Genomic DNA, 23,559 nt, shown 5'->3' on the forward strand with positions numbered 1-23,559 from the left:
TTACTGTAGTATATTGCTTCGTGCACCCCAACAATTAATAACTGCAGGCCCCCCATATTTTTCTAAAATTAAAGTGAGGGGTTAATTTTTGAACGTGGTAGTAAATTTGAAGAAAAATAGAGGATGTGGGTGAGATTATCAGAAACATTTCCAGCCACACATGAAGATGTTGCTGCAAACGCGATTCCTCTCTTCTGTTCAACACACCTTCCTCGTCTTCTCTCCCATTCTCATCAAACCTACCTTCAGAATCACTGTTAGATCCCAAAAACCTTCTTCTGAATCCTCAGACGATGATTCCGCTCCGAAGGGGTTCGGCTTGTCGGACACTGCTACCGCTGCAAACAGTAAAAAGAAACAGAAGCAGAAACAGAAGGGGCAGAGAGAAAGGGCCTCCGTAATTCGGCGAACTCCGCTTGAAAAACCCGCTTTTGTTTCGGAGGAACAAAAGGATAAGGCCAAGGAAGAGGGAAAGAACGAAAGCGCTTTTCTTCTTGCAATGCTCGGTTTTGGCATCGTCATTTTCATTGAGGGCATTGGTCTTGCAGCATCTGGTACACCCCTCTAAAAATAAAACTTATCTATTATTCACTCTTTATCACTAACCTGTAGTAGATTCAAGCTATCAAATCGAATTCAGGGACTATTGCTTGAAGGGCTTAAATATTCAAACACTTCTGGTTAATCAATCGTGGCACTTAGATATTTATAATGACAATGGTTTTATCTGTATTAGAATTTAGAATATTGTGCAGCTTCTCGTTAAGCAAATCATGTAGCCTGTTTATTAATCTTGTTCAAATCCTTTCAAAAACACTGATCATGGAAATCAAAATTGAGAACTTCCAATGACCAAAGTGCCATGCCCAAGTGTTGGATATGTAATTCAAATGCAATATGGAAAACCTCTTTCTATAAAGTTTTATGTGATACCATACGTATAGGGAACATGGAACTGTCATTTTTCTGTAGTTGGAAATTTGTGTCTAATTAAGTCTAAATATGGTGACTGAATTTTTAATCTCTACTTGCAGGCTTCCTACCGCAACAGTGGGACCAGTTTTTTGTAAAGTATCTGTATCCATCGTTTACCCCTACAGTTTTCTTGTTTGTGGCCGGAACAGTTGCATATGGAGTGTTGAAGTATTTGCAGAATGAAAAAATCACAGAGCAGAAATAATGTGATATGTATAATGTAAAATGTCCAATGCTCCTCCGTGTAAAATTACAAGTGACAGCAACCGCAATCATACTCTAGCTTCAGTTTCATTCTGTTCCCCATTGCTGCTGAGATGAAAGATGGCGTGAAGGCTCTGTGAACTCCATAAAATCTCTTTAAAGAAACATTTCTATTCATCCCTAGTACCAGCATAAACATGGAATCATAGGGCCATGTAACAGGGTTTTGAAATGGCTTCTTTCCTTGTAATTAAATGTCCTTTTAGCTATGAAACTTACTTTTGCATTAGATTTTGAACTTTTCTGAGGTAGGTTTCCTCGCGAAACACTACTACATCGTGTTTTAAACCATTTAACCCCTGGTTGTTGGAGTTCTGTCTCGAAAATGTTGGATTATGTTTCACAATGGTAGATACAGTTATACATACTTGAATATTACTTCCTGCACCATGTCCCAACACCCTGACATTCCGGAATTCATTTTCCGGAACACATTAAAACAAATCCGAATTTTTTTTACTTTCCGACAGACAATCATTCCACTTTTATTACAGAAATAATTTTCCTGAAGCTTTTGATGGGGTGCACCAAGAAATTTGATAGGGTGCAGGAAGATACTTTCAGGCATCACCCTAATAAAATTGGGCCTTTGTATGACTGCATGTGCTAAAATAAAAGAGAAACAGAGGTTTGATGTTATGCTTGTGAACTGAGTCTTCCTCTTGCATCATACAGAAGCAATAACACAGTATAATTCTTTTCCTTACAAACCCTCATAGTTTCCTTTACAATGATAATAATATAGATTAACAGTATCATCATATATTTTTAGATTCATTTGACATAGAGGATAAAGATAAAATGATCATAAAAATATAAAATTTTATATTTTTTCAAGAAAAAATGGATTAAAAAATAAATAAAAATAATGTTAAATAAATATAAAAAATTTAGGTAAGTCAAAGAATACTTTTCAATAATATAACATGTTATTTTTTGTTGAAACACTGTCAGGAATTTAAGTTCCAACTTTAGACACTGGACTTAGGCCTCAGATTTTTCTCACTGTTATGACAGTCTATTATCAATCCTCAATTAGCTCGTTGTCATAGTGTTTTTGTCTTGTTTTTACATCTATCTTTTTCATTGACAACCATATCTTTTTCATTGACAACCAGACAAGCAACTAGTTTACGAGAATCTTGGAAGCATGAAATGGAAAATGCAATGTAAAGTTCAAAAATTGAAGAAAAATTGCCTTTAATTTGATGTGTCCGACGTACATGTAGAACAAAGTATGAGAAGGACAAACGACATGTTGGTACATTAGACCCCTTTGCAAGCAAGCTAGCCCTTTCATCCAGGAAGATCGCTGTGGCCCTCTCCTCTCTCATCGTCACGTATTCTATCTATATGGATCATCTTCTTTCTATCTATATCTTTTCTCATCACATCAATTTTCTATAACAGGAATTAATTACCATACCCAGTTTTAAATACAAATATTATAGTGACTGTTTATACAGCTTAATGTTAAAGGAAGTTGGTTATGGTACTTTCAATAAAAAATCGACTAAGTTAGTCAGAATATGTCAATTTTCTGTTAATCTGTCATTAAGAAAATGAATTTTAAGTCTAGCTCAATTATACAAAAATTAATTTTTAAAATGAGATTTATATATTATAATTTGATTTTATTTCTAGTGAGACTTTTAACACACAAATAAAATAATCATTTCTAAATGTTAAATTTTCAATATACCATAATTATTTTTCTGTCAATTTTCGAAAGGACGGTGTTTCCTATGAAACTACGATTCTCATCTTATAAAATGCAGGTATTATTCGCTTGGCACTTAACAAATTTTACACATATTTAATATTTACTATTTTACTTTTCATTTTTTTTATAAATATAAAGGTTAACTTTTTTAAAATGAGTTGCCAAATAGTGTTAAAAAAATATTTTTCTGAAAAGTAATAAATTTAATCATTAGTTTGTTTAATATAATTAAAAAAAGGTTCCGTTTTAACTTTATTATATGCTCAATCGCGTTATTTTAATTCCTACACCTCTTATCTATAATCGTATCTTTGAAATTCTTGTACAAATTAAAAATAATGTACACACACATATGACTAAGAAAATATTTTCAAGTAAACAATAAAGAGAAAACTTTCGTGATTATAAAAAATAAATGGACAATTAAACTTATTAACAACAAAATTTAATGTATATAATATACTCTTTAGAGCTTTAAATAAAAATTGATAAATTATAATTTAAAAGTTACGTGCTGCACTTTTCATAATTTAGTTATATACCTATACCTATTCTATGTGTATAATCAATAGAACTAAATAATGATTATCATTCAACATTTAATCCTTTTAAACACTTTAAAATAATTGAACTTTATAAATTTTAAATTCATTTACTTATAGCCTTGATTTAGCAGCTTAAAAGTAAAGTGTAGTAATTAATTTTGTAGTGACATTAGAATATTTTATAGTTTAAAGACAAAGACTAACTTTACTTGAATTCAGATAAGAAGTTTACCTCTTTCAATAGATTAAAGGCGTAAAATTATCAAACAATTATGTAAACTGGCATAATAATTACTTTGACACTATCGGTGGTGAAAATTGAACGGTATATTTTTTACTAATAATGTGAACTTTTGTAACTTTTGTTTGGAAGATGATTAGAGTACATCTTTTAATTTAATTAATTAAAAGATACAACAATAATTAAATTTTAATTTATAAAAAAATTAATTGTATCATATCACTGGTATTTAATTTACTGGACAGTTAACGTTTTCATATGCAAACTAGTTGACTGAAAATCAATGTTTTCCTCTCTTCTTATCCTTTATAGATTAGACGACTTCATTAAGTAATGAGCAATCGGTCAAACACTCGATAACTGATCATGTCATAAATTAAACCTACTTATAGATAAAATATACTTATCAGCTTTTGATCTGTGATTAGGTCGACCTAATTAAAAGTTAATTTATTAATCAATCAATCATATTACTGATTTAAACATCAAAATGTCTTTGACAAATATCCATTACACAATCTAGAGTTAAAATATTAAGGATTGAAGAAAATTGTACAACGAAAATTGAAAATAACATTAAAAGATTTAAAAAAAAAGTGTAAATAAATTTTTGATTATGATCTCCAACATCGTATCCGAAAGGTTAATATTATTTTTATCCTACAATATTTGAAAAAACTATAAATGTTGATCTTTATCCTTAAAATAATAAGTGAAAGAAATGCAAGGGATTGGATGGGATGTGTGTTGTTGTTTAGTTTGTGCAATGAGGACCACTGAATCTTAGCTTAAGGTGGTCTTAATAGCAGCTGGAGTGGCAAAACAAAACAAAACAAAAAGCATTAAATTCTGGGTTGCGTGTATGGATCCATCCATGAAATTAAAAGAAAGAAAGAAGTTTCAGGTGAAGCAGTTCCTCCTCAACTCACGCCAAAATATTCGCAGTAAAGTAACTCTAACTTTGGGTGGGTCATACTTACTAATTACTACACCACACACTTTCACAGGTCCCACTTTCTTTTAACCCCCCAACCCTAATATCTACCCTCTTTTTCATAATCAATCAATGTATAAAAATCTACCCTCCATGCTCATCCATCCAATCAACTTATACTTTCTCATGCATCTCCTCCTTTTCATAAATCATTCCAAATTTCTTTCATCTTTTATTAATCTCATCTTTTCAAAACAATTAATTAAATATATTATTAGAAAATAATTTTTAAATATAACTCAACTCATAAAATCGATTTGTAAGGTGAGGTCTGCATCCCATTTATATATTATAATTTGGTCTCATCTCTAGTTGACGTGGGACGTCCAACACACACACACAACCCCAATAATATATAAGCCTGATCACACTTAACACCACTCTTTACCTAAAATTAATAGATCTGATCACCTTTTTTATATAATGTTTTATTTTTTTCATTTCTATTCAATGTTAAACTTAGATTCGTACTAAAATTTAACAGATTTTTTATATTTTAAATAAAAGATTTGGACTTACACTAAATTTTTTTCAACCATTATTCCATTTTTGCATACAAAATTATTCTCCGTCCAAACCTACCAATATTGCACATTGCAAGTGGCAAATATAGCTTAGTTAGATTTTGAAGCATTTTGGTGGAGTATGTGTGCACAATATTAATTATAGTGGTCAAGATTTCAAGGATATTATTTTAACATGGTACTGCATGTTGGATTTGGAACATATGGTGATTGTATTTATGGTATAATAAGTTGTAGTAGCTAGTGGGCTGTTGTCCCCATCAATGAAAATAAATGTGGCCCGTAACAGTATTAGCTTAGAGTGATGGGGTGAATCACACAACATTGGATTTAATTACTTTTACCAACTCAAACACCTTCCAAAACTAAACTCTTCTCTCAATTTCAACTCCTGCTTTTAATTTTTCGTTATTTGTGTCTTTTTTTCTTCACTTTTCTTGTCTGAAACTATTCTTTAAAAGCTATTTTCGAAAATTAGTTTTCAATACTTAAAAAAAATAACTATTTTTTTTTCTTATTAGTTCGTGTGAGAACTTGATGTACGTATATAACTTAGGGTACTCTTAAGTAATATAATAATATTACACCATACAAATTATCATGATCGATCGTTTCGGTTAAACGTGTGCATTACCTAAAACAACAGCAAAAATAATTTGTAATGTCGTGAACAAATAAGTAGATTACATACATTGAAAACGATTACAATTAGAAGAGATATGAGTAAAGGCACTTACAAGTACACTTGACATTCAAATTATGAATTAATTAATACACTCGTGTGCGTGTTATCTCTATAACAGGTGTCATTGACAACCAAATTGAAAATAAAAATTATGCTAATTTCACAAATTATTTATTCTATTCCATCTTTTGAGGATGAAAATTGTATTCAAGAAGTATAAGGTTTCGTATTTTTATTTATTAATATTGTGAATTATCCTACTAATATTTTGAAGTGTGAAAAACTTTGACACAATTTTGTTTTCAACAAATATTTTAAATTGTTTTAAATCTTGATTTCTAAACGATGTTAATGTAAAGTTAAATAAGTTTTTGATCTGTTGTAAAAATTGTATATAATTCATTTTCAAAACTTTGATTCAATTTAGTTTATTAACTTTAGAAATAGGTGAATTTAGCTTTTTAAATATTTATGTTATTTTTTTTATCGTTGGACCGCTTCAATATTAATTGAAAAATATATTTAAAATATTAAATAAATTTAACAAAATTTGATTAAAAAGACTAAATTAACACAATTCTATACTGACTAAATTAGTTCAAAATTTAAAAAAAAAACAAAAAACTAAAAATATATTTAATATAAAAATATAAGTTTTTTAAAATTTTAAGAAAATACAACTAATTAACTTTTTTCCAAGATATATTTCCACAAGTGGGAAAATATAGGATTTTGACATCATGATATGTTAGACGATAAATGATGAATGATATCTGATATTACGTTATAATTAAGAATGATTAAATTCATAGCATGAACTTGGTTTTTTTTTTTCACTAGTATGAAAAGTGAAGAAGTTCAATAAATGTGATTGCATAGGCGTGCAATAATGAATAATTGTAATAATGATAAGAAGGGAGTCACAGTATGGAGTAGAGTATGTAGCCAATGGTGTTTGTTTATTATTATAATATAACATGTATGAAAAAATTATCAAAGACAAAAAATCAGGCGCCGCTAATACCACTTTTCAATTGCCATTGCCTTTTCCTACCTTCAATTTCAACAGATTTACATCATTGTCAATTACAATCTTTCAATAACATTCAGATTTAATTAAAGAAAATCAAGAGTGAGCAATCCAAGATGACGCAAAAGAGATATTTAACCGAATTCGTAGGATTGTACAAAATGATCTCGTGATGCTACAATTAGAGAAATACGATAAGTTTAATCATTTTTCATAAAATAAGTTTTAATATCGTATAAATTCATATATTTATTTTAAAACTTTTTATTTTAGTTGGTTTAAAAATAATTAACTCATCAACATTATCTAATAGATAAAACTATATGTTAAGCATATGCTAAAAAATTGATCACGGTTTATACGCATAAAAAATAAGTTTAATACCATGTAAAATATAGTTTTTTTCCTTTTTGTTGGATATTCAAGTATGAGTCCAAGTCTCATATTGGATAAAAATGAGAAAGTAGAGCAGTATATAAAGATGAAAGATTCATTAACTCGTTATTTTAAGGTTTTGGATAAAGAGTGGTATCGATCTCTTTTATAGTTGACTCAAATGTTATTGATGTTTATGTAATTTAAGGGAACCTCCTCCTGGATAGACCCAACAATTATGTTCTTTCTTCACTAATCGTAATAGCTACTTTAGGCATGATGAATTACTCGTTTGTTGTCACTTTAAAATACAATGTAAATATTTTACATTATATTAAAAACCATATTTTATTTATGTATGTTGTCTTTAAAATTGATTAGCTTCTATTGCTTTTCCTACAAAATATAAATTTATTTATTTGAGGCGAAATTAAGGAAAAATATTCAATTGATATTATAAAAAAATGATAAAAAAAAATTTATTGTATGATAATTAAATATTAAAATTATCATATTTTTATTGATTATAACGTCGAAATACCTTTTTATACATAACATTCATGTGACCAAACAAAATTTGAAAGATAAAATATAACAAAAACAAACATTTATAAGCACAGAACTTGATTTAAAAGTAATAATATAGAAAGTGGACTAAAAGGTCCATAGAAAAAGGATGGAAGAAATATATTTTATATTCTGAGATGGATGATGGTGTGAAATTGGGCATTGAAGAGTGTGGCATTTATCTGTTTATTTTATTGCAAATCGGTGGCTTTGAGTTGATCGAAAGGTGTATTTGACTCTATGTTTGTGCAAGTTTTCATGGTTCAGGGTGTTTTTCCCAAGGATTTTGGGCTTCTTCAAGATGCATGTTGGTTTCGGTTTATATTAAACATTTTTTATACACCTAAATATTTTATATTTTACATTCATTTAATATTGTTTTCATTTACATTTTTATTAAATAATCCAAAAACTTATATATTTTTTATCATTTTATTTTTATAATTTATGTCAAATAAATGTAAAAATACGTCATTATATCATTGAATTTATATTAACGCCTTCTGCTTATAATATTATATATTGTTTTATTATCTTCCTAATTATTTGATTAAATCAACTTAACGATAATTAAGTTATTAATCCCTAACTTAGCAAGGGTTTTCTTTTCGAGAACATCATACACGAGTTGATTTGATTTGTGGGGCAGATGTTTTGTGAGTGTGTCGAGTGGGAGTTGTTTCCTATGTTCGTATTTTGTATCTACCAAATTTGTGTCTGTCCTTTTGCCTATAGTTAGCTGCTATCTTATAAATAAACCATTTTTTTCTTAAAAGAAATGTTAAAATGCATCAAACTCGACAAAATGTAGAAGCTAAGTTAATACAATAGAAATTAAAAAAAAATTGTTGCAGAGTCCCATATCTCATAAACCCTAAAAAGATGTATAACAAAAATGCAGTGTCCAAAGGTCTCAAACCTAACACCAAAAAGGGCTCAGATGACCATAGAAAATCGTACAGCATTAGATTTTTAAGAAAATGAATCAAACAGTTATTAGTGAAGCGTGTTAAGTAGTGATTTTGGTGTAAAAGATGGTTTGACTTAAGAGGCATATTCTTACAGCTACCAATGCCTATATATTTTGTCGTCGATCATAATATTTTAACAATTTATTTTAACAATTTTTTATAATATATGACAATTTTATTAGTTTGTATATTTGAAATAGATTAATAATAAATTATTAATATTATTGTAAAAAATTATAAAAAATAAAAGTTATTAAAAATATATTTTTCTTTTCTCCTTCTCTCCTTAGTACTATAACTGTTGTTTCTTTGTCTCGGATTGCAGTCAAATGCTGAAGTGAAATCCAGCTTTGGCTTCCGGAAATTGCGTTATTTCCGGACCAATGGTCTCCTAATTTTTCAGACTTTTCGGTCAACCTTCGTATTTAATGCACTCTTACCTGCTACTCAATCACCTAAACTTTCCTTTTATCTAACTTTTTATTGGAGATATAATGTGAATTAAATATCACGTCAATTTATAATATGGAAATAAATACAAATTTAATTTTTTAAGGTGATTTTGTAAAATTAATTAAATTTAAAATTTATTTCTTAACATATTTTATAATTTAAAATTCATCTTAAAATATATATATTTAAGATATTGAAGTAAATTGGTTATATTTATTATGTATATATTACTTAACTGTAAAATGTTTGCTTCAACTTTAGAATATCTTTTATATATAACTTTTAGTACAATCAAAGAGAACGAAGAATAAACCGTAGCCTGAAATTGTTAACCTGAAATTGTAATATTCAATACATTTTTTATAACTATTTTCACCGAAAGAAAAACCTTCGGCAAATGAACATATGCAAATATTGATAAAGAAAAACTTTCGGCAAATGAATATATGCAAATATTGATTATCATCCTAGAGTTGTTCTTTTTTTTTTGTTGGTGTTGAAAATTTGTTTGAGGTAAAATATCTAGCAGTTGCATTGTGCGTGAAAGAGATACAATAAAACAAATATATAGAAAAATAAAACAAATATATAGAAAAGAAAAACAAATATATAGAAAAAAAAACTGGAATAGAATAACAAAAACTACAAATATAACTGTATATTAAGCAGTGCAGATAAGTGAATGGTGTAATTAATCAACATAATCGAGCAGTTCAGGTCGGTGATATCGAATGTTACATTGAATTAATACAAGAACAAATGACACAATAGGAACGAATGACACAACAGTATAACTCCGAATTGTATAATAAATTAACACAATCCAACTATTCAAGTTAATAATAACACAATCGAACTTGAATCGTTCGATTGTGTTATTATGGGCATTGTATATATGTTATCATGGGCATGAAACTTGTTGGAAAATTGAAGTGGAAGTGTAATGTGGGATGTGGTGGTGTAAAAAGGAGGGTGTTTTTGGTTAGATGGTTGGGTTTGTAAGGAGCAAGAGGGTGCTTTTTTGTGTGTAGTACAGAACAAAACGTGTCCCACTTTTAAGAAAAAGAGATCGGAAAAAGCATTTTGAAGATTGAATTTGAAAAAAAGAAAAAGGAGTACATCATAAGCCTTGCCTCACAAATCCCCATAAAGTTAGTTCAAATTTTTAAGAAAGAGGGTCTTCTCATGTGGGCCCTCCCCACGCCTCATCATTTCTTGCTTTCTGTGTTTTCTTATCATCGATTCCAAAATATCATCAAACTCAAAATACACAATTCTTCCATTTTACAAATACAAATTTACGAAGGACACATCGTCCATAAATAACATATATTAGGTCAAACATTTCAAACATGTTTCATCAAAACGTAACGTCACTAATCAAATGCTTCCTAAAACAAATAAAAGACAAACAATGTTTTAATAAATTACCAAAAAAATACAATAATAACACCTAAGTTCTATGTTATACATTACACTACTTAACTTCAAATAGAAACACTCCAAATACCAAGTCTACAAACTAATTATATTTTAATTTCTCGTGAAAATTCAATTTTAAACTATATATATAACGCTAGGATTACGTTGGAGTTATAAAAAACACAGTACACAAATATTATATAACTGTGCTATAAATAAAGATGAAATGATATTTTATGATATTATCATTTTTATATTTCATATATATTTTTTTACTTCTCTTATTCGTGTTTAGCCTATTTGATATTTTATGTTTAGTTTCTATTAATTTAGTATTCAAAAATATTTTATTATTGCAATTTTAATAAATCCTTAATATTTCTTGTGATTTCTTTACCTTTCAGTTGAAGCTTGTTATTATTTAAATCTTTTTTTTACCATAAAATTATAAAGTAACAAGAAACATTAAGTTTTACTTACGTCCCTTTTAATCGAAATGTTGGAATTTTTACAGTAATAAATTAATTACTAAAATTTGTTGTATTCCCTTAATCCTAAGTACAAAACTGTAAAATATTGTTTACTCGATAAAACTCATAACTATATTTGATTTTTTATTAAAATATTTAAAAGTATATCTTCAGCTATGTTGCGTACAAGTGTAGGCAATGGAAAGAAGAAACTGACACATACGTTAAGTGCAAATTCTAAGTGTTTTGTATCGTTAATTTTCCCTGCCAAAGTTTGGTGTATCATTATTGAGAATTTACATGCCCGATTGATCTTTGTAAGAATATGGAAATAAATTTATCGTTTCACAAAGAATAGGATTATTAGCTAAGCTTCCATAACATGTTTAATTAACATATCACAGAACATTATTTGGAATATTTTTTTAAAATTTTAAATTTGGAATATCTTTTTAAAATTTTAAAATGCACTTTGATGCTTATCATTTCAAAAACTTTTATAAATGTGGAATCTTTTCTTAAATTAATAATAAATAGAAATACTTGTTTAAGTAAGTTATCATATTAATTATTACAATTTTTACATTTATATCGTATAATCATATAGTTTAAGACCGAACGATCTACCCGATTAGAAACGTTTATTAAAATTATTTATAAATCGAGTGGTTAGATCTTATGAATCAAATGTTCATTCTTAACTTATAATTAAACTTGACAGTGATTAGCTTACATCAAAATATGATCATTACCACTTGGATCGTGATTAACTTATTGATAATCTAAAACTCATTATGAAATTTATAAATACAAGTTTTAGATAATAAAAAATGAGATTGAATTTATTACGTATTTATTGTTAAATTTTTATTGACTTTAACATTGGAGTATCTCAAATCTTCCAGTTTGATCAATGGGCGAGAAAAACTTTATTTTTATGAGTTAAATTTAAAGTCTAAAAATATGAAGATTAAGTTGGCTTATATTATAAGATACCTCTACAACAATTAACTTGTAAATATGCATGGAAATGAGAAAATGGCCTTCTAAGTGAAAGAAGTATTGCACCAAAATGAATTAGAAACAGTGCAAATAGTAATGCATCAATATCAATAAGTGATTCCTTCTTTTCCGAATCGATTAACCAGTGATGCTTAATTAAAGTAGTAAAGCATTGTTGATGACTCCAATGTATATCCTCCACCACACTCGTTTTTATTTTAAAGATTCCAAAGTGATTTTAATGATAATTTCCTCAAGACAAGACAGCATCGTTGTCACATTTAAGAGATTACATGATGAGTTACTTCAAACATTTTACCCAATGTTTTAAAAGCAGTGTGGAGTGTAAAACATGGGATGTTAAAATATTATTCATGTAAAAGGTTATAAATTTTAAAATTTTTGCATTACACTGTTCTAATATATTAACGCATCTTTACCTTGATTATTTTTTAAAAAAATATTACGAATGCATCGCATTGAATTTCAATTGCTTATAATTTAGAAATTATCCTCTCATTTTTTATTCATATAAAATAAATATTGTGAATATTTTATAGAGGTAATTAGAAAACAAATTTAAATCTGTATAGAAACGACGCAGTGGCTTAACAAGATTAACAATTGTTTTTAACGTGTATCTGATTACAAAACAAAGAAAGGGTGATTTTTTTATAATACTTTTTAATATTTTGTAATTTAACTTTTCTGATAGATACATTAGATATTTGAAATATAGGATTCATATAAAAATGGAAATAACTTTAAAAATGTTTAAAATTACAAAAGTCAATAAAAAAAAGTTTGGATGAAAGTTAATATCAAGACATTTTTTTTTGGTAAATTTTCTATTTCTAAGTATTTTTATGTTTTATACCACCAACCCCATATGAATGGACATTTTTTAAGCCGTGATTTCAGTTTGAACTATATCTTTTGAATTCTAATTTTTATTCTATTAATTAAGTTAGAGAAATTATGAGAACGAAACTGTTTAGAAAGAATAAAAGGTTTACACTAATTTTTATGATAAAAAAAAAACTGAAAGAGTGTATTACGAAAAAGAAAACAACTAAAATCCAAAAAATTAACAGCAAGTTTGAAAACATTTTAAGAATCAATTTTAAAAAATGTAAAAAAGTTGAAAGGCAGAGAGAAACAAAAATCGATAGAACTAAATAAATAAAGACGAAATGAGTACTTTATTGTCTTCGAGTGGAGAGGTAAAGAGAAAGAAATAGAAGCAAAATGATCACCTTTTTCTTTTTGATATTATAAAAAGTATATCTATCTGCAAAGTAGGGTTTTATGAGGAGGTAACACGGAACATAGGAAGATGCATCGGTTACATGGAAAAAAGTATGTAGTTCAAAAGAATACGGGTGCTTGGAGTTAGAGATATCACGTGCCTTTTTAGCATTTGAGAAAATCCAAAGTAAGATAAAATTAATTTATGATATATAAATAAGTGTAAATTGAAGAGAAAGTAGAATTTTATAATGATTTTTGGAGGTTGATGTCTTAGTCCTTAGACTCCTCCTCCATGCTACTCCTTCACGAGCCTTTCCTAGTTTTGAATTGTTTGTACTACCCGACAACCTCCTTCTAGTAGGTATTGTGATGTTTGGTTATTGGATACATTAAAAGAGAAAAGCGTTTAGAAACGATCTTCCTCTCTACTTCTAAGTAAAGCATGACAAACTGAACCTAAGTCCTTCTGCTACCGATCTTCTAACTTCAAATAACATCACTGCACTTCAAATACGGTTCGCTAACTCAGTTGCTCACTCAGGATTTTGTCCTCTTCCCACCAAATACACCACACGAGATGAATTATTTCTCATCTTATCGTTTTGTATGGTAAAACTACGAATTACGAAGTGATTTGAGTTCGTGTTACATGTAGAATGGGACCCTACCCTGATAAGGAGTAATAATTGCAATATTCGTATTTCAGTTATTTTGTTTTTTGTGTAACAAGGGTCCTGGTTAGGTTTTGAAGGACATGAGAATGGGCAAAAGAGGGGTGAAAGAGCAACATCAGAGAAAGTGTTTCCGTCGCATTCAATCATAGGACGTAGGAAGTATCTAGCAAAGCAATTCGATTGAATTTTCGATTTCGATATCATAATTTGGGTCGTTCTGCTTCTTTCCATGAATGAATAAAAATCTACCTAATTCTCTTTAATTCCATTAATATTGTTAGCGACTACTCCTACTCTCTTCAATTCCTCTCCCAATCTTCACGACAAAAAGGTTCATCATAATCCATATTCTATCATATAACAATAATAATAAAATTACATTATTTGCATTAATGAACAAACTTAACTACCTTAACAAAATTAGCAGATTCCCACAGACCCACAAGACCAAAGCAAAGGGAGCAAGGAAAAACAGAAAGTAAAAAAAAAAAAAAAGGAAGAAAGAGGAGCACAGATCAGTGATCGAGCGCATTAGGTCCGGTACAGTAATTCAGAACGTGGCTCCACAGCCACTGAACCAGGAACCTCCGTCTGATCCCGTTCATGTTATAGGTGGCACCATCACGGGCGTCCAAAACCTGACCGGTGTACGATCCACCTCCACCGGTGCCGTAAATGCCCTCACAGAGATCGGCGATCTCCACCGGGAAAGAAGGGTCCTGACCGGCATACCAAGCATTGGCCAAGGGGTTCGATGCCAGCTCGGCCATCTCGTGCCCAATCACACTTATCATGCCATCCACGCCAACGTCGCCGTTTGGAGACTTGAACGGCTTCGGGTTAGGGATGTAGGCGGGCATCGCAAAAGGGTAAGCACACTGCCCGGGGCACATTTTTGCGGAGTTACCCACCCACGCGTACGGAAGAGTATACCCAACCAACGACGGAAACGTGAAATAGTGGAACCCACACACAGAAGTGCAGAAATCCTGAACGTACACGTCATCCGCCGTCAGCAGCAGATACAACCCGCTCCTCGGATTGATCGGGAGCGGCCGGGTTTTCGCTGTGATGGCGCTTTTTATCACGGACTGTATGGATAACCGGGTCAGCGATTTCCCGTGAGAATAGAACCTGTCGTTCTTCTCTTCCCCGAGTCGAACCGTTTTCGAAATGTTGGCTCCGGTCTGGTCCGTGTAAAGCTGTACGGTCCGCCACCACCCAGCCACGGAGGGGTGCGGCGAGTTTGTGGCGGAGATTGAGTTTACGAACTCGCGGATTATCTTCTTCTGGTTCCGGTCCCACTTGCCGTACCAGATTGTGTGGACGGTGATGTTGGTGGTGAGAACCGGTCCCATGTGGTACCTGAGCTTCACGAACTCCGAGGACCCCTCGTATTTCTTGGAGTCTCCGAAGGCGTAGTCCGTGACGTTCATTTTACCGTTCTGGGGCCAGGGCCGCCAAGCCGAGACCGGACCTCCGGCGAGGAGGAAAAAAAGGAGAGCGAAGGATAAAAGCGCCGCAAACGGCGGCGACGGGGCGGAGAGGCCCTGGCACATTTTGAGAGTATGAGGAGAAGCTAGAAGCTGGGGTTAGTGAGCCGAGAGAGCTCCCAAGTACGAAACGTGATGTTTCAGTGGGTGAAGCTTCTTTATATTATACATCCAAAAAGGCTTTTTGTTTTTATTTATTTATTTATTATTTGGGGGAAGGGGAAGTCTGTGAAAGGAAAAGAACAGTGTGAAAGTGATTAACTGGAACGGCGTATTTCATTTTATTTTATTAGCGAAATTACAAAGTTGTAAAAGGGATTAATTTACAAAATGAGAGTGCATAAAGATTTTTGGCAAAAATGTATTATTATAATAAAAGAAATAAAAAAGGAAATTGTTGGTAATTTTGGTGACATTGATTTGCGGGTAATGGAGGACAGTTAGATTGTTAAAGTGAAGGAGGCGTGGGGCCCAAGGGAGAAGACAGAGAGAGAGGCATCATTTACATTGATGATGATGATGATGGTGGTTGTCGTCATCTGATTTGAGATTTCCTCATCTTTAGGCGGGAAAACGAAGGGTAGGGGTAAGTTGGGAATTTCACCCGGTAAGTTTACTATTTTATAATTACATTTATCCATACCAAATACTGGTATAATACTAGATAGTGTACAGTATATAAGATAATAGAGATATGATACAGATCATAATGGTTTTTGAAAATTGAAAATAGGGATCGAAAAGAGAGAGAGAAGGGGGACCGCCATGAAAGGAGAGTGGTCCGATGGTTGGTTCATCCATGTCTCCTACTTCTTTGGTAACTCTCTCTGTCCTTTCTGCTTGCTTTTTTCTTTTCTTTTCTTTTCCTTCTTCACTTTAATTTAACTGAACCTCTTCTTTCCCTCATATACCTTATTTTGAGATATGAAATTTATGATTAAAGTGAAGTTGAGATATGAATATCTGTGGATTGATTGGTTGGATAGGAAGGGAATGTCAGTAGCCTTCACATCACTTTCTGCAACATTGTTCATATTATGTGTTACAAAAACTGCATTGCTTCCAACATTAACTGAATAGGTGCAGTCTTTAAACGCAGCTTATAGCTCTGCTTTGTCTCTTCCTCTGTTTTTGAATGCGTGCAGTCTTCACAGTTCTGCATTTTGAATTTAGTTTCATCGAGAGTGAAGTAGCTTTGAGCAGACATGTTTTGTGTTGGACCAACACCAACAAACTCCACTGCAAATCAACCTCCTTGCAAACTTCAAACACTTTCCATAGCCTCTTCTCACCTAACATTGTGGATTTTCATTCAACTCTCCTCTTTCATGTGTAACTTCTCAACAATTTACCGTTTTGTTACTGTTTAATTCAAAAAAATTAATTAAATTAGAAAACCTACACTCTATTTTTGCTGAACATTTTATAAAATATTTATTTTATTAAAGTATGCTGAAATTAAATCAAGTAAGCATTTGGGGATATGTTTAATGGAATTCGAAGGTGCTAAGCATTAAATTTTGAGAATCACGTAAATTAGAGATAAAGTTAAATGTTGGTGGAATTAAAATCTCAAATCAGTTTTAAAGGATGGAATTAAATTTAAAATTTACTTTTTAACACTTCAACCGTTACGAAGAAAACTTAGGAATTATTTTCGTAAGATGATAACAAATAAGCAAGATTGAATGAAAGATATGTTAATTATATTAATTAAAGGAGTATAAAATAAAATAATTAAATAGTGGTAGATTTAATAAATTAATTGATGAGATTAGTTGGTTTAACTTTTCCATTAATGGACTTTTATAAAATCTCAGGCCCATAGTTTGTTAGAGTGTGTAACGTCTTTTTTCTTTGTCTCATCCACCAGACCCAAACGTATGGGCCTGGCCCAAAAGTATGAGCCTTGCCCACAACGAATGTCAGGTTCAGTAGTGTATGATTCTTCCATAGTTAAGGGTGCAAATAGGTTGAATTTGATTTTAGGGTCTCATCTGGCTTCACGAAATCTTATTATTGTTGTTATCTCACGAATCTTCTTAACTCTATATTTGAATTTCTAATGATTTCTTTCAAACTTCATAACATTTAATCAAAAGGTTAATATATATGAAAATTAATAATCGAATGACTCTACTTTATATGTATGGAACAAAATAAATTATCCAAAGAGAAAAAGAAAGAAAAATTAGATAATTTACTTTATTTTTCATATGTATCGTTAAAAGCTAAATTATCAAGATATAATATAATATTCCAATCTGAATTATTTAGCCTGTAATTTGATATCTAAATTATGATTGCTAAATGACTAGAATAATGGGTATATTACACCTAAAATTTAATATAATGATTTTTTGTGACTCTTCAGTTGATACGGGCTAGTGGGTAAACAACCCATTAGTGGCACATCACGATAGTTCAATCAAATAAAATGATAAGAAAATTCTCTGAAATTCTCACCTTTCAGTAAAATAATTTGCCTGCACTGGAATGCGCACTGATAAAGACCAAACATTAATTATCAATAAAGTATTCATACAATACTCAATTTCTTCTACAATATAGCTCTAAACTCACTATTGCTGTTTTCTTAAAAAAGTCTCAGATACAACGGCTGGTCAGATTTTCATAATAGAATTACATATATAAAACCAAACCACAACGGACAGTTACAGACACTCAATGATGGGTGCCGTCTCCATTATCATCCATCTCTTCCGCATCCTCAAATCTTCGATCATTGATTTGAAGCTGTAATAAATTAAAAAGGATATAAGTAGTAAACGACCACAGAAAATAATAATTAATCAAACTCAAAAGAATGTGACTTCCCAGTTTAAAGGATCATTTAAGGGTTGATACATTGCAAATATTGTACACATGCGAAACAAGCTTCAACCAGTAAACATATCATTTTCTTATTGTACTACTTTAAGGAATTGTATATTTTTTAAACATCTCAACTTGCAGAAGATAATATTCCAGTTTGTGACTCTTGTTACCATAGAACTTGAAACTCAATGTGACAAACAAATGCAATAAGTAGAAATGTGAGTCCGTTCTATCATATCATGTTGTATTTAAAATAATATGACCATCGGATCGAAATTCATACAAAGTAGATTGAGTCCATGATTTTTCATTTACCAAAATCACTTTACAATTTTCAAGCAAATAAATAATTGATTGATATTTCATTGCCCTGATTTATTTTAAAGCCAAATGAGTCATTCAAAATATAGGTTAATGTTAATTATTATATAACATTCCAACAAATATTTTAGATCTAACTCTTGAATTGGCTAACTTAGTATTCTATTGAATTTACTAAGTGGTGTGATAATTAAATCTGGTCTGTGGATTATATTCACAACTTACAATATGCTTTAATTCGAATGCATAATCCTAATTCCTTATTCTGATTTTAAACGCCTCCCTTTAGAAGGGCAATATCCATGTGTCGGAATAAGACTGCACAAACACAAGTAGATAGAGAAAAACACACAACCTCAAGTATGGTACGGGCTAGGTCGTGATTTCCATTTGACTGACCAATAGAGTTGGCTGGATTGTGAGAGATATAACATTCGTCCTCTGGAAGAAAAAAACATGAATATATTTAAGAATAACACAGTAAGCATGTATGATGTAATAGGAATACATATTAAGGCACGCACACATACCTGCTTCTTCATCTACCATCTGATCAGCACTGAAAACCCAGTCATGTTCTTCTTCTCCTTCATCTGAAAGAACAGCGCAACTCGTATAGAAGAAAACGCTAGAGTGAAGAAAAAGGTAAAAGAAAAATAGTACTTACCATCATTCGGTTCTGGATTAAGCTCTGCACACTGGCAGAATATTGCAAAGAGAGTGTCCACTGGAAAACAAAGAAGGCACACACATAAAGAACTGCTAAAAACAAGCAATTGTGAAGAGTGGTGAAGACAAGAAAAAGATACATTGGGTAGGATCAGTGGGAATGAGCCTCATTTCTGTGACATTGGACAAATCTTGTTCGATATGATTAGATTCCGAATCAGAGTGGTCATCATCAGCTTCTTCAGTATCAATCTAGAGGAACAAAGACGAACAGTGAGAAAGATGCAAGGGGGAAAGTGTGAAAAATAATAGAATTACAATATGTACCTGAGTATATAAACAAGGAAGAGGGTAAGCTTCAGGGTCTGTAGAGACAGCATGAAGAGATATGGATAAAAAATCAACAGCATACCCTTTAGTCTTGACTACATCATTCACCCATATTACTTGCCTGTGTGTAAACCAAATTGTAAAGAATACTGAAATACTGAATAAAGCATACGACAATACAAGAGAGTTTGTGAATGAGAGCAGAAGAGAGTATACTTAGTAGTGATGTAGAGCGTGCCAGGGGATTCTCGAGGAAGGTTGCCGAGGACTATGTCTGTACCAGGTTGTACCCGCATCAGCTCCTCCCCATTCTCATGGTCAAGGACAGGCACTCCACTACAGCGTATCTCTCTCAATCCTAACACCATTTCTTTTACCTGTTCTGCTTATCGATACAATATCTGATCAAAATCAACTCCAGTCAGGATGCATTCGGATAGAGAATTTTAAATAAATTAATATGCGTGGAAATGTTAGAATATAAATTCAAAGACTCGTTGGAAGCACCAGTTTCACTAGTAGTGAGTATGGTACGATTCACGATACGAATCGCTTTTGCTCCCGTGTCGTGTGCGTATAGTACAATTCGACTTCTGAATCGAATGAGTCGCTCCGAATCGCAGCATTCACGGGCAGAGATAATACTCGCCGTGGCACCTCTCACGGAGGCTACTCTTGCTGCAGCAACTCTCGCGACGGCGCCTCTCGGTGCTCTCGGTGCCTCGCGATGCAATCCCTCCCAGCGATGAGGGCGAAGAAGTTGACAGATCTCACGACAGCAACGCCTCTCTCGGGGGCTACTCGCGGCGGTGATTCTCAGGGCGTCAACGTGGCTGCCGGCGGCACAACCTGACCTGCTGTGTTCAAGAGTAAAGACAGATAAGGTAGGGTTTTTCTGTGGGTTTTAATTGGACCTGTTTTAATTTTAGCCCACTTAATTTAAAACATTTAAAGCCCATTACTCTCTAAAATTACTATTGCACCCAAAAAATGAGAAAGTGCTAAGCACTCACACCACAACTAGTCCTATTCTATTTTATATACGAACATTTAGGAAAATATTTTTTTAACAACTTTTTTTACAACAATTTACTAGATAGCCTATGATTTGTCTGTTTTAAACATGTAAACCAATAAAATTGTGACACAATCTATTATTAAAATATTGTTATAAAAAGTTGTTAACACGTCATGGTTTAAATATTTAATCATATATTAAAATGCAAGTAGTACATGAACTTTGATTGGTTAAGAATATGGTTATCAAACTCGCTCAACAACGAGAGTTTAAGTTCCCAGAGCCATTGCAAACTATTATCCGAGTTGACTCCAAATCAAACTTTTTTCTAAAACAAACATTCTTTTTAATTTAATGACCTTCTCGTGGTGTTTTTCAGTGTTGTTTTTCAAATATAGGAAATTTAATAATTATATAACATGTGTCTTAAATTTTGTAACTGAGAATTGAAAACTGGAAGCAATTAAAGATATGTCTGATAATGAATTAAATTAAATCTAGCAACAATTCAAGTGCATCTCATCTTAACAATTTATCTTTTTATAATATTTATATGAATTTACATATTTAATATTGTGAAATTATTTTACTTAGTTATTGAAATATTGAATTAATATGTATATAAATTGATTATTTTTATGTGAAATAAATTCTTTTCAATTTGTGGAATTATCACGAGTCATGGATTTGATAACTTTTGTTAAGAAATGTGTTATTAACCTATAAATTTTAACAAAAAATTATTATTTATTGGATTGAAAATTAGAGATAAGTGAAAAGTAAATAGTCACACAATTTAGACTTAGATTTGACAACAAAGAGATCTATAACTATCAATATTTATTAATAATGAAGATAATTTGTTGATATCTACATATATTATTATATAGTATGATCGTCTAATTAGTCTCAGAATCAGAGATTCTTTTGGTCTATGATATTAAAATAACTGCTCGCGTAGACGAGCGATTAGATTGAACTGAAGTTAATGTTAGGGATGATTATGTTGAGGCTAAGCAAACCCATTACCAGTTGGATTTTAATTAGGCAAGTGCTAATTTGAAACTCATTCTAAACTCTATAGATGGTTGTGATATTGTGGTAGGTTGGTCACACTTATTGCACATTTATTATTAACTTTATTCGACCCTTACTCGTTTTAGTATTGAAGTGTCTTCTTTAGATAACTCCTAGTTTGATCGAATAATAAATAGCGTGAAACAAGGGAGAAGCTTTGACTTGTGCTTCGAGTTGGAAGACTATATAAAGGAGAAGATTTGACCTTGACTCCGTAAATCGAAACAATCGTGTTTTTTATTCTTTGTACTTCATCGAGAAACTCTTTGAAAGAGTGGTGAAAAATGACACTTGTGTACTTTTTCGATATGGAAAAGTAGTTGAAAGTGACATATATGTACTTTGTCTATAAAGACTTAAAGATAAGTAAAAGAAGCACGTTGTACTCTCAAAAAGTAAGTTGTACTCTTGGAAAATAGGGAGGAAAAGAAGTTTTAACCTAATGGTAAGTTGGTTTTGGATAGTAAACTAGGTGTGAGAGATAATTATGTTGTTGATTAAACCTCCAAATCTACATATTATTAAAAAATACAATAATACTTGTTATTTAATTATGTATTATTATATGAAATAACAAAATACTGAATAAGACATGTGATATGTTATTATATATATATATATATATATATATATATATATATATATATATAAGTTTACTTATTATATTTTATTTTAACTTATGATTGTAAATTCGTGGCTATGATTTTAAATTGTAATGATTGTATAATTTATATTATATACAAACAAAATAAACTTGCAAATGGTGATTTGAATACACACCAATGAAAAGTATTTTGATTGTTTATTTTATTTCAAAAGTTTTTTTGATAAATTTTAATTATTGACAATTTATAAATATTTTTTTATTATCTGAAATATATTTTTTTGGAGCTTTTATTTGACAAAACAAATGATGTTATAATTTGATTTTATAATATAAAACCAATATATTTAAAACATACGTGATTTATTTTTAAGTTTTTAGTAACATCTCGAAGATGTCTTACACTATTCTAGTATTAACATAGTTGGGTGTTAGATTTTTTGTAACATAAACATGTCATGTGTCTTTAAAAAAGTTCGTTGTGTTTTTGCTATATATAGAGTGTTTGTGTTTCTCATAACGTGTTTTTGAAAACAAATATACCATATTTCCATTATGCAACTTAGTTACGTGTCTTTGTCGGGAACTAATTTGTTATGGTTCTACTGTATATATTTTGTTAAAATTTGTGTTTATTAACTATATTTTTATTATTTTTCTTAATTGTTATCAGGGAGAGACACAACGACAAAATATTTTATTTTTTCACTAATAAATTTTGAAAGAAATTTTATTTTGATGGAGTAATGTGAGATCTTGAAAACTTTTAATAACTAAGAAAATATAGAAATAAATAGACACAATTATACATAATTTAATTATATTTAATGAGGTAACTTACATTGATATCATTTACATTTATTACATACATGTATTAAATGAAAATTAAATATTAATTAATTACATCATTACTTACATTATCTTTAAAAACTAATTAACATCACTTGAAAGGACAATTCATGAATGACAATTAAAATTAATGATTTCAAGAATGTGTACTTAAGTTTAAAGAATTCATATTATTTAATTTTAATAAATAATTA

General features: G+C 30.6%; 3 protein-coding genes across 3 annotated transcripts; 1 reads left to right on the forward strand and 2 right to left on the reverse strand.

The window, feature by feature from the left end:
• Positions 1-111: 111 nt before the first annotated feature.
• LOC148201982 (protein LPA2-like) lies at positions 112-1,468 on the forward strand. The gene is made up of 2 exons (XM_088110166.1): positions 112-554; positions 1,035-1,468. Exons 1-2 carry the CDS (start codon positions 161-163, stop codon positions 1,178-1,180), a joined length of 540 nt encoding a protein of 179 aa, XP_087966292.1. The 5' UTR covers positions 112-160; the 3' UTR covers positions 1,181-1,468.
• Positions 1,469-14,498: 13,030 nt separating this feature from the next.
• Positions 14,499-15,801, reverse strand: LOC148201983 (protein EXORDIUM-like 3). Its single transcript, XM_088108456.1, has one exon. It carries the CDS (start codon positions 15,723-15,725, stop codon positions 14,682-14,684), a length of 1,044 nt encoding a protein of 347 aa, XP_087964582.1. The 5' UTR covers positions 15,726-15,801; the 3' UTR covers positions 14,499-14,681.
• A 2,355-nt stretch (positions 15,802-18,156) lies between these two features.
• Positions 18,157-20,733, reverse strand: LOC148201984 (chloride conductance regulatory protein ICln-like). Its single transcript, XM_088108550.1, has 8 exons — positions 20,325-20,733; positions 20,034-20,218; positions 19,815-19,938; positions 19,628-19,739; positions 19,486-19,545; positions 19,349-19,411; positions 19,174-19,259; positions 18,157-18,416 (listed from the first exon to the last, which is right to left on the reverse strand). Exons 2-8 carry the CDS (start codon positions 20,183-20,185, stop codon positions 18,345-18,347), a joined length of 669 nt encoding a protein of 222 aa, XP_087964676.1. The 5' UTR covers positions 20,186-20,218; positions 20,325-20,733; the 3' UTR covers positions 18,157-18,344.
• Positions 20,734-23,559: the final 2,826 nt, after the last annotated feature.

The sequence above is a fragment of the Vigna umbellata genome, chromosome 3 (genome assembly GCF_029865625.1).
Source record: "Vigna umbellata cultivar VRB3 chromosome 3, Vumbellata_1.0, whole genome shotgun sequence".
Lineage (NCBI taxonomy): Eukaryota > Viridiplantae > Streptophyta > Magnoliopsida > Fabales > Fabaceae > Vigna > Vigna umbellata.

Excerpts from the sequence above, each read along its gene's own strand:
- LOC148201982 (XM_088110166.1), top strand. The coding sequence starts at position 161 with ATGAAGATGTTGCTGCAAACGCGATTCCTCTCTTCTGTTCAACACACC. Across the intron at positions 555-1,034 it reads CATTGGTCTTGCAGCATCTG|GCTTCCTACCGCAACAGTGG; the intron begins GTACACCCCTCT and ends CTCTACTTGCAG.
- LOC148201984 (XM_088108550.1), bottom strand. The coding sequence starts at position 20,185 with ATGGTGTTAGGATTGAGAGAGATACGCTGTAGTGGAGTGCCTGTCCTT. Across the intron at positions 19,939-20,033 it reads ACGCTCTACATCACTACTAA|GCAAGTAATATGGGTGAATG; the intron begins GTATACTCTCTT and ends GTTTACACACAG. Across the intron at positions 19,546-19,627 it reads TCCCACTGATCCTACCCAAT|TGGACACTCTCTTTGCAATA; the intron begins GTATCTTTTTCT and ends TTTGTTTTCCAG.
- LOC148201983 (XM_088108456.1), bottom strand. The coding sequence starts at position 15,725 with ATGTGCCAGGGCCTCTCCGCCCCGTCGCCGCCGTTTGCGGCGCTTTTA.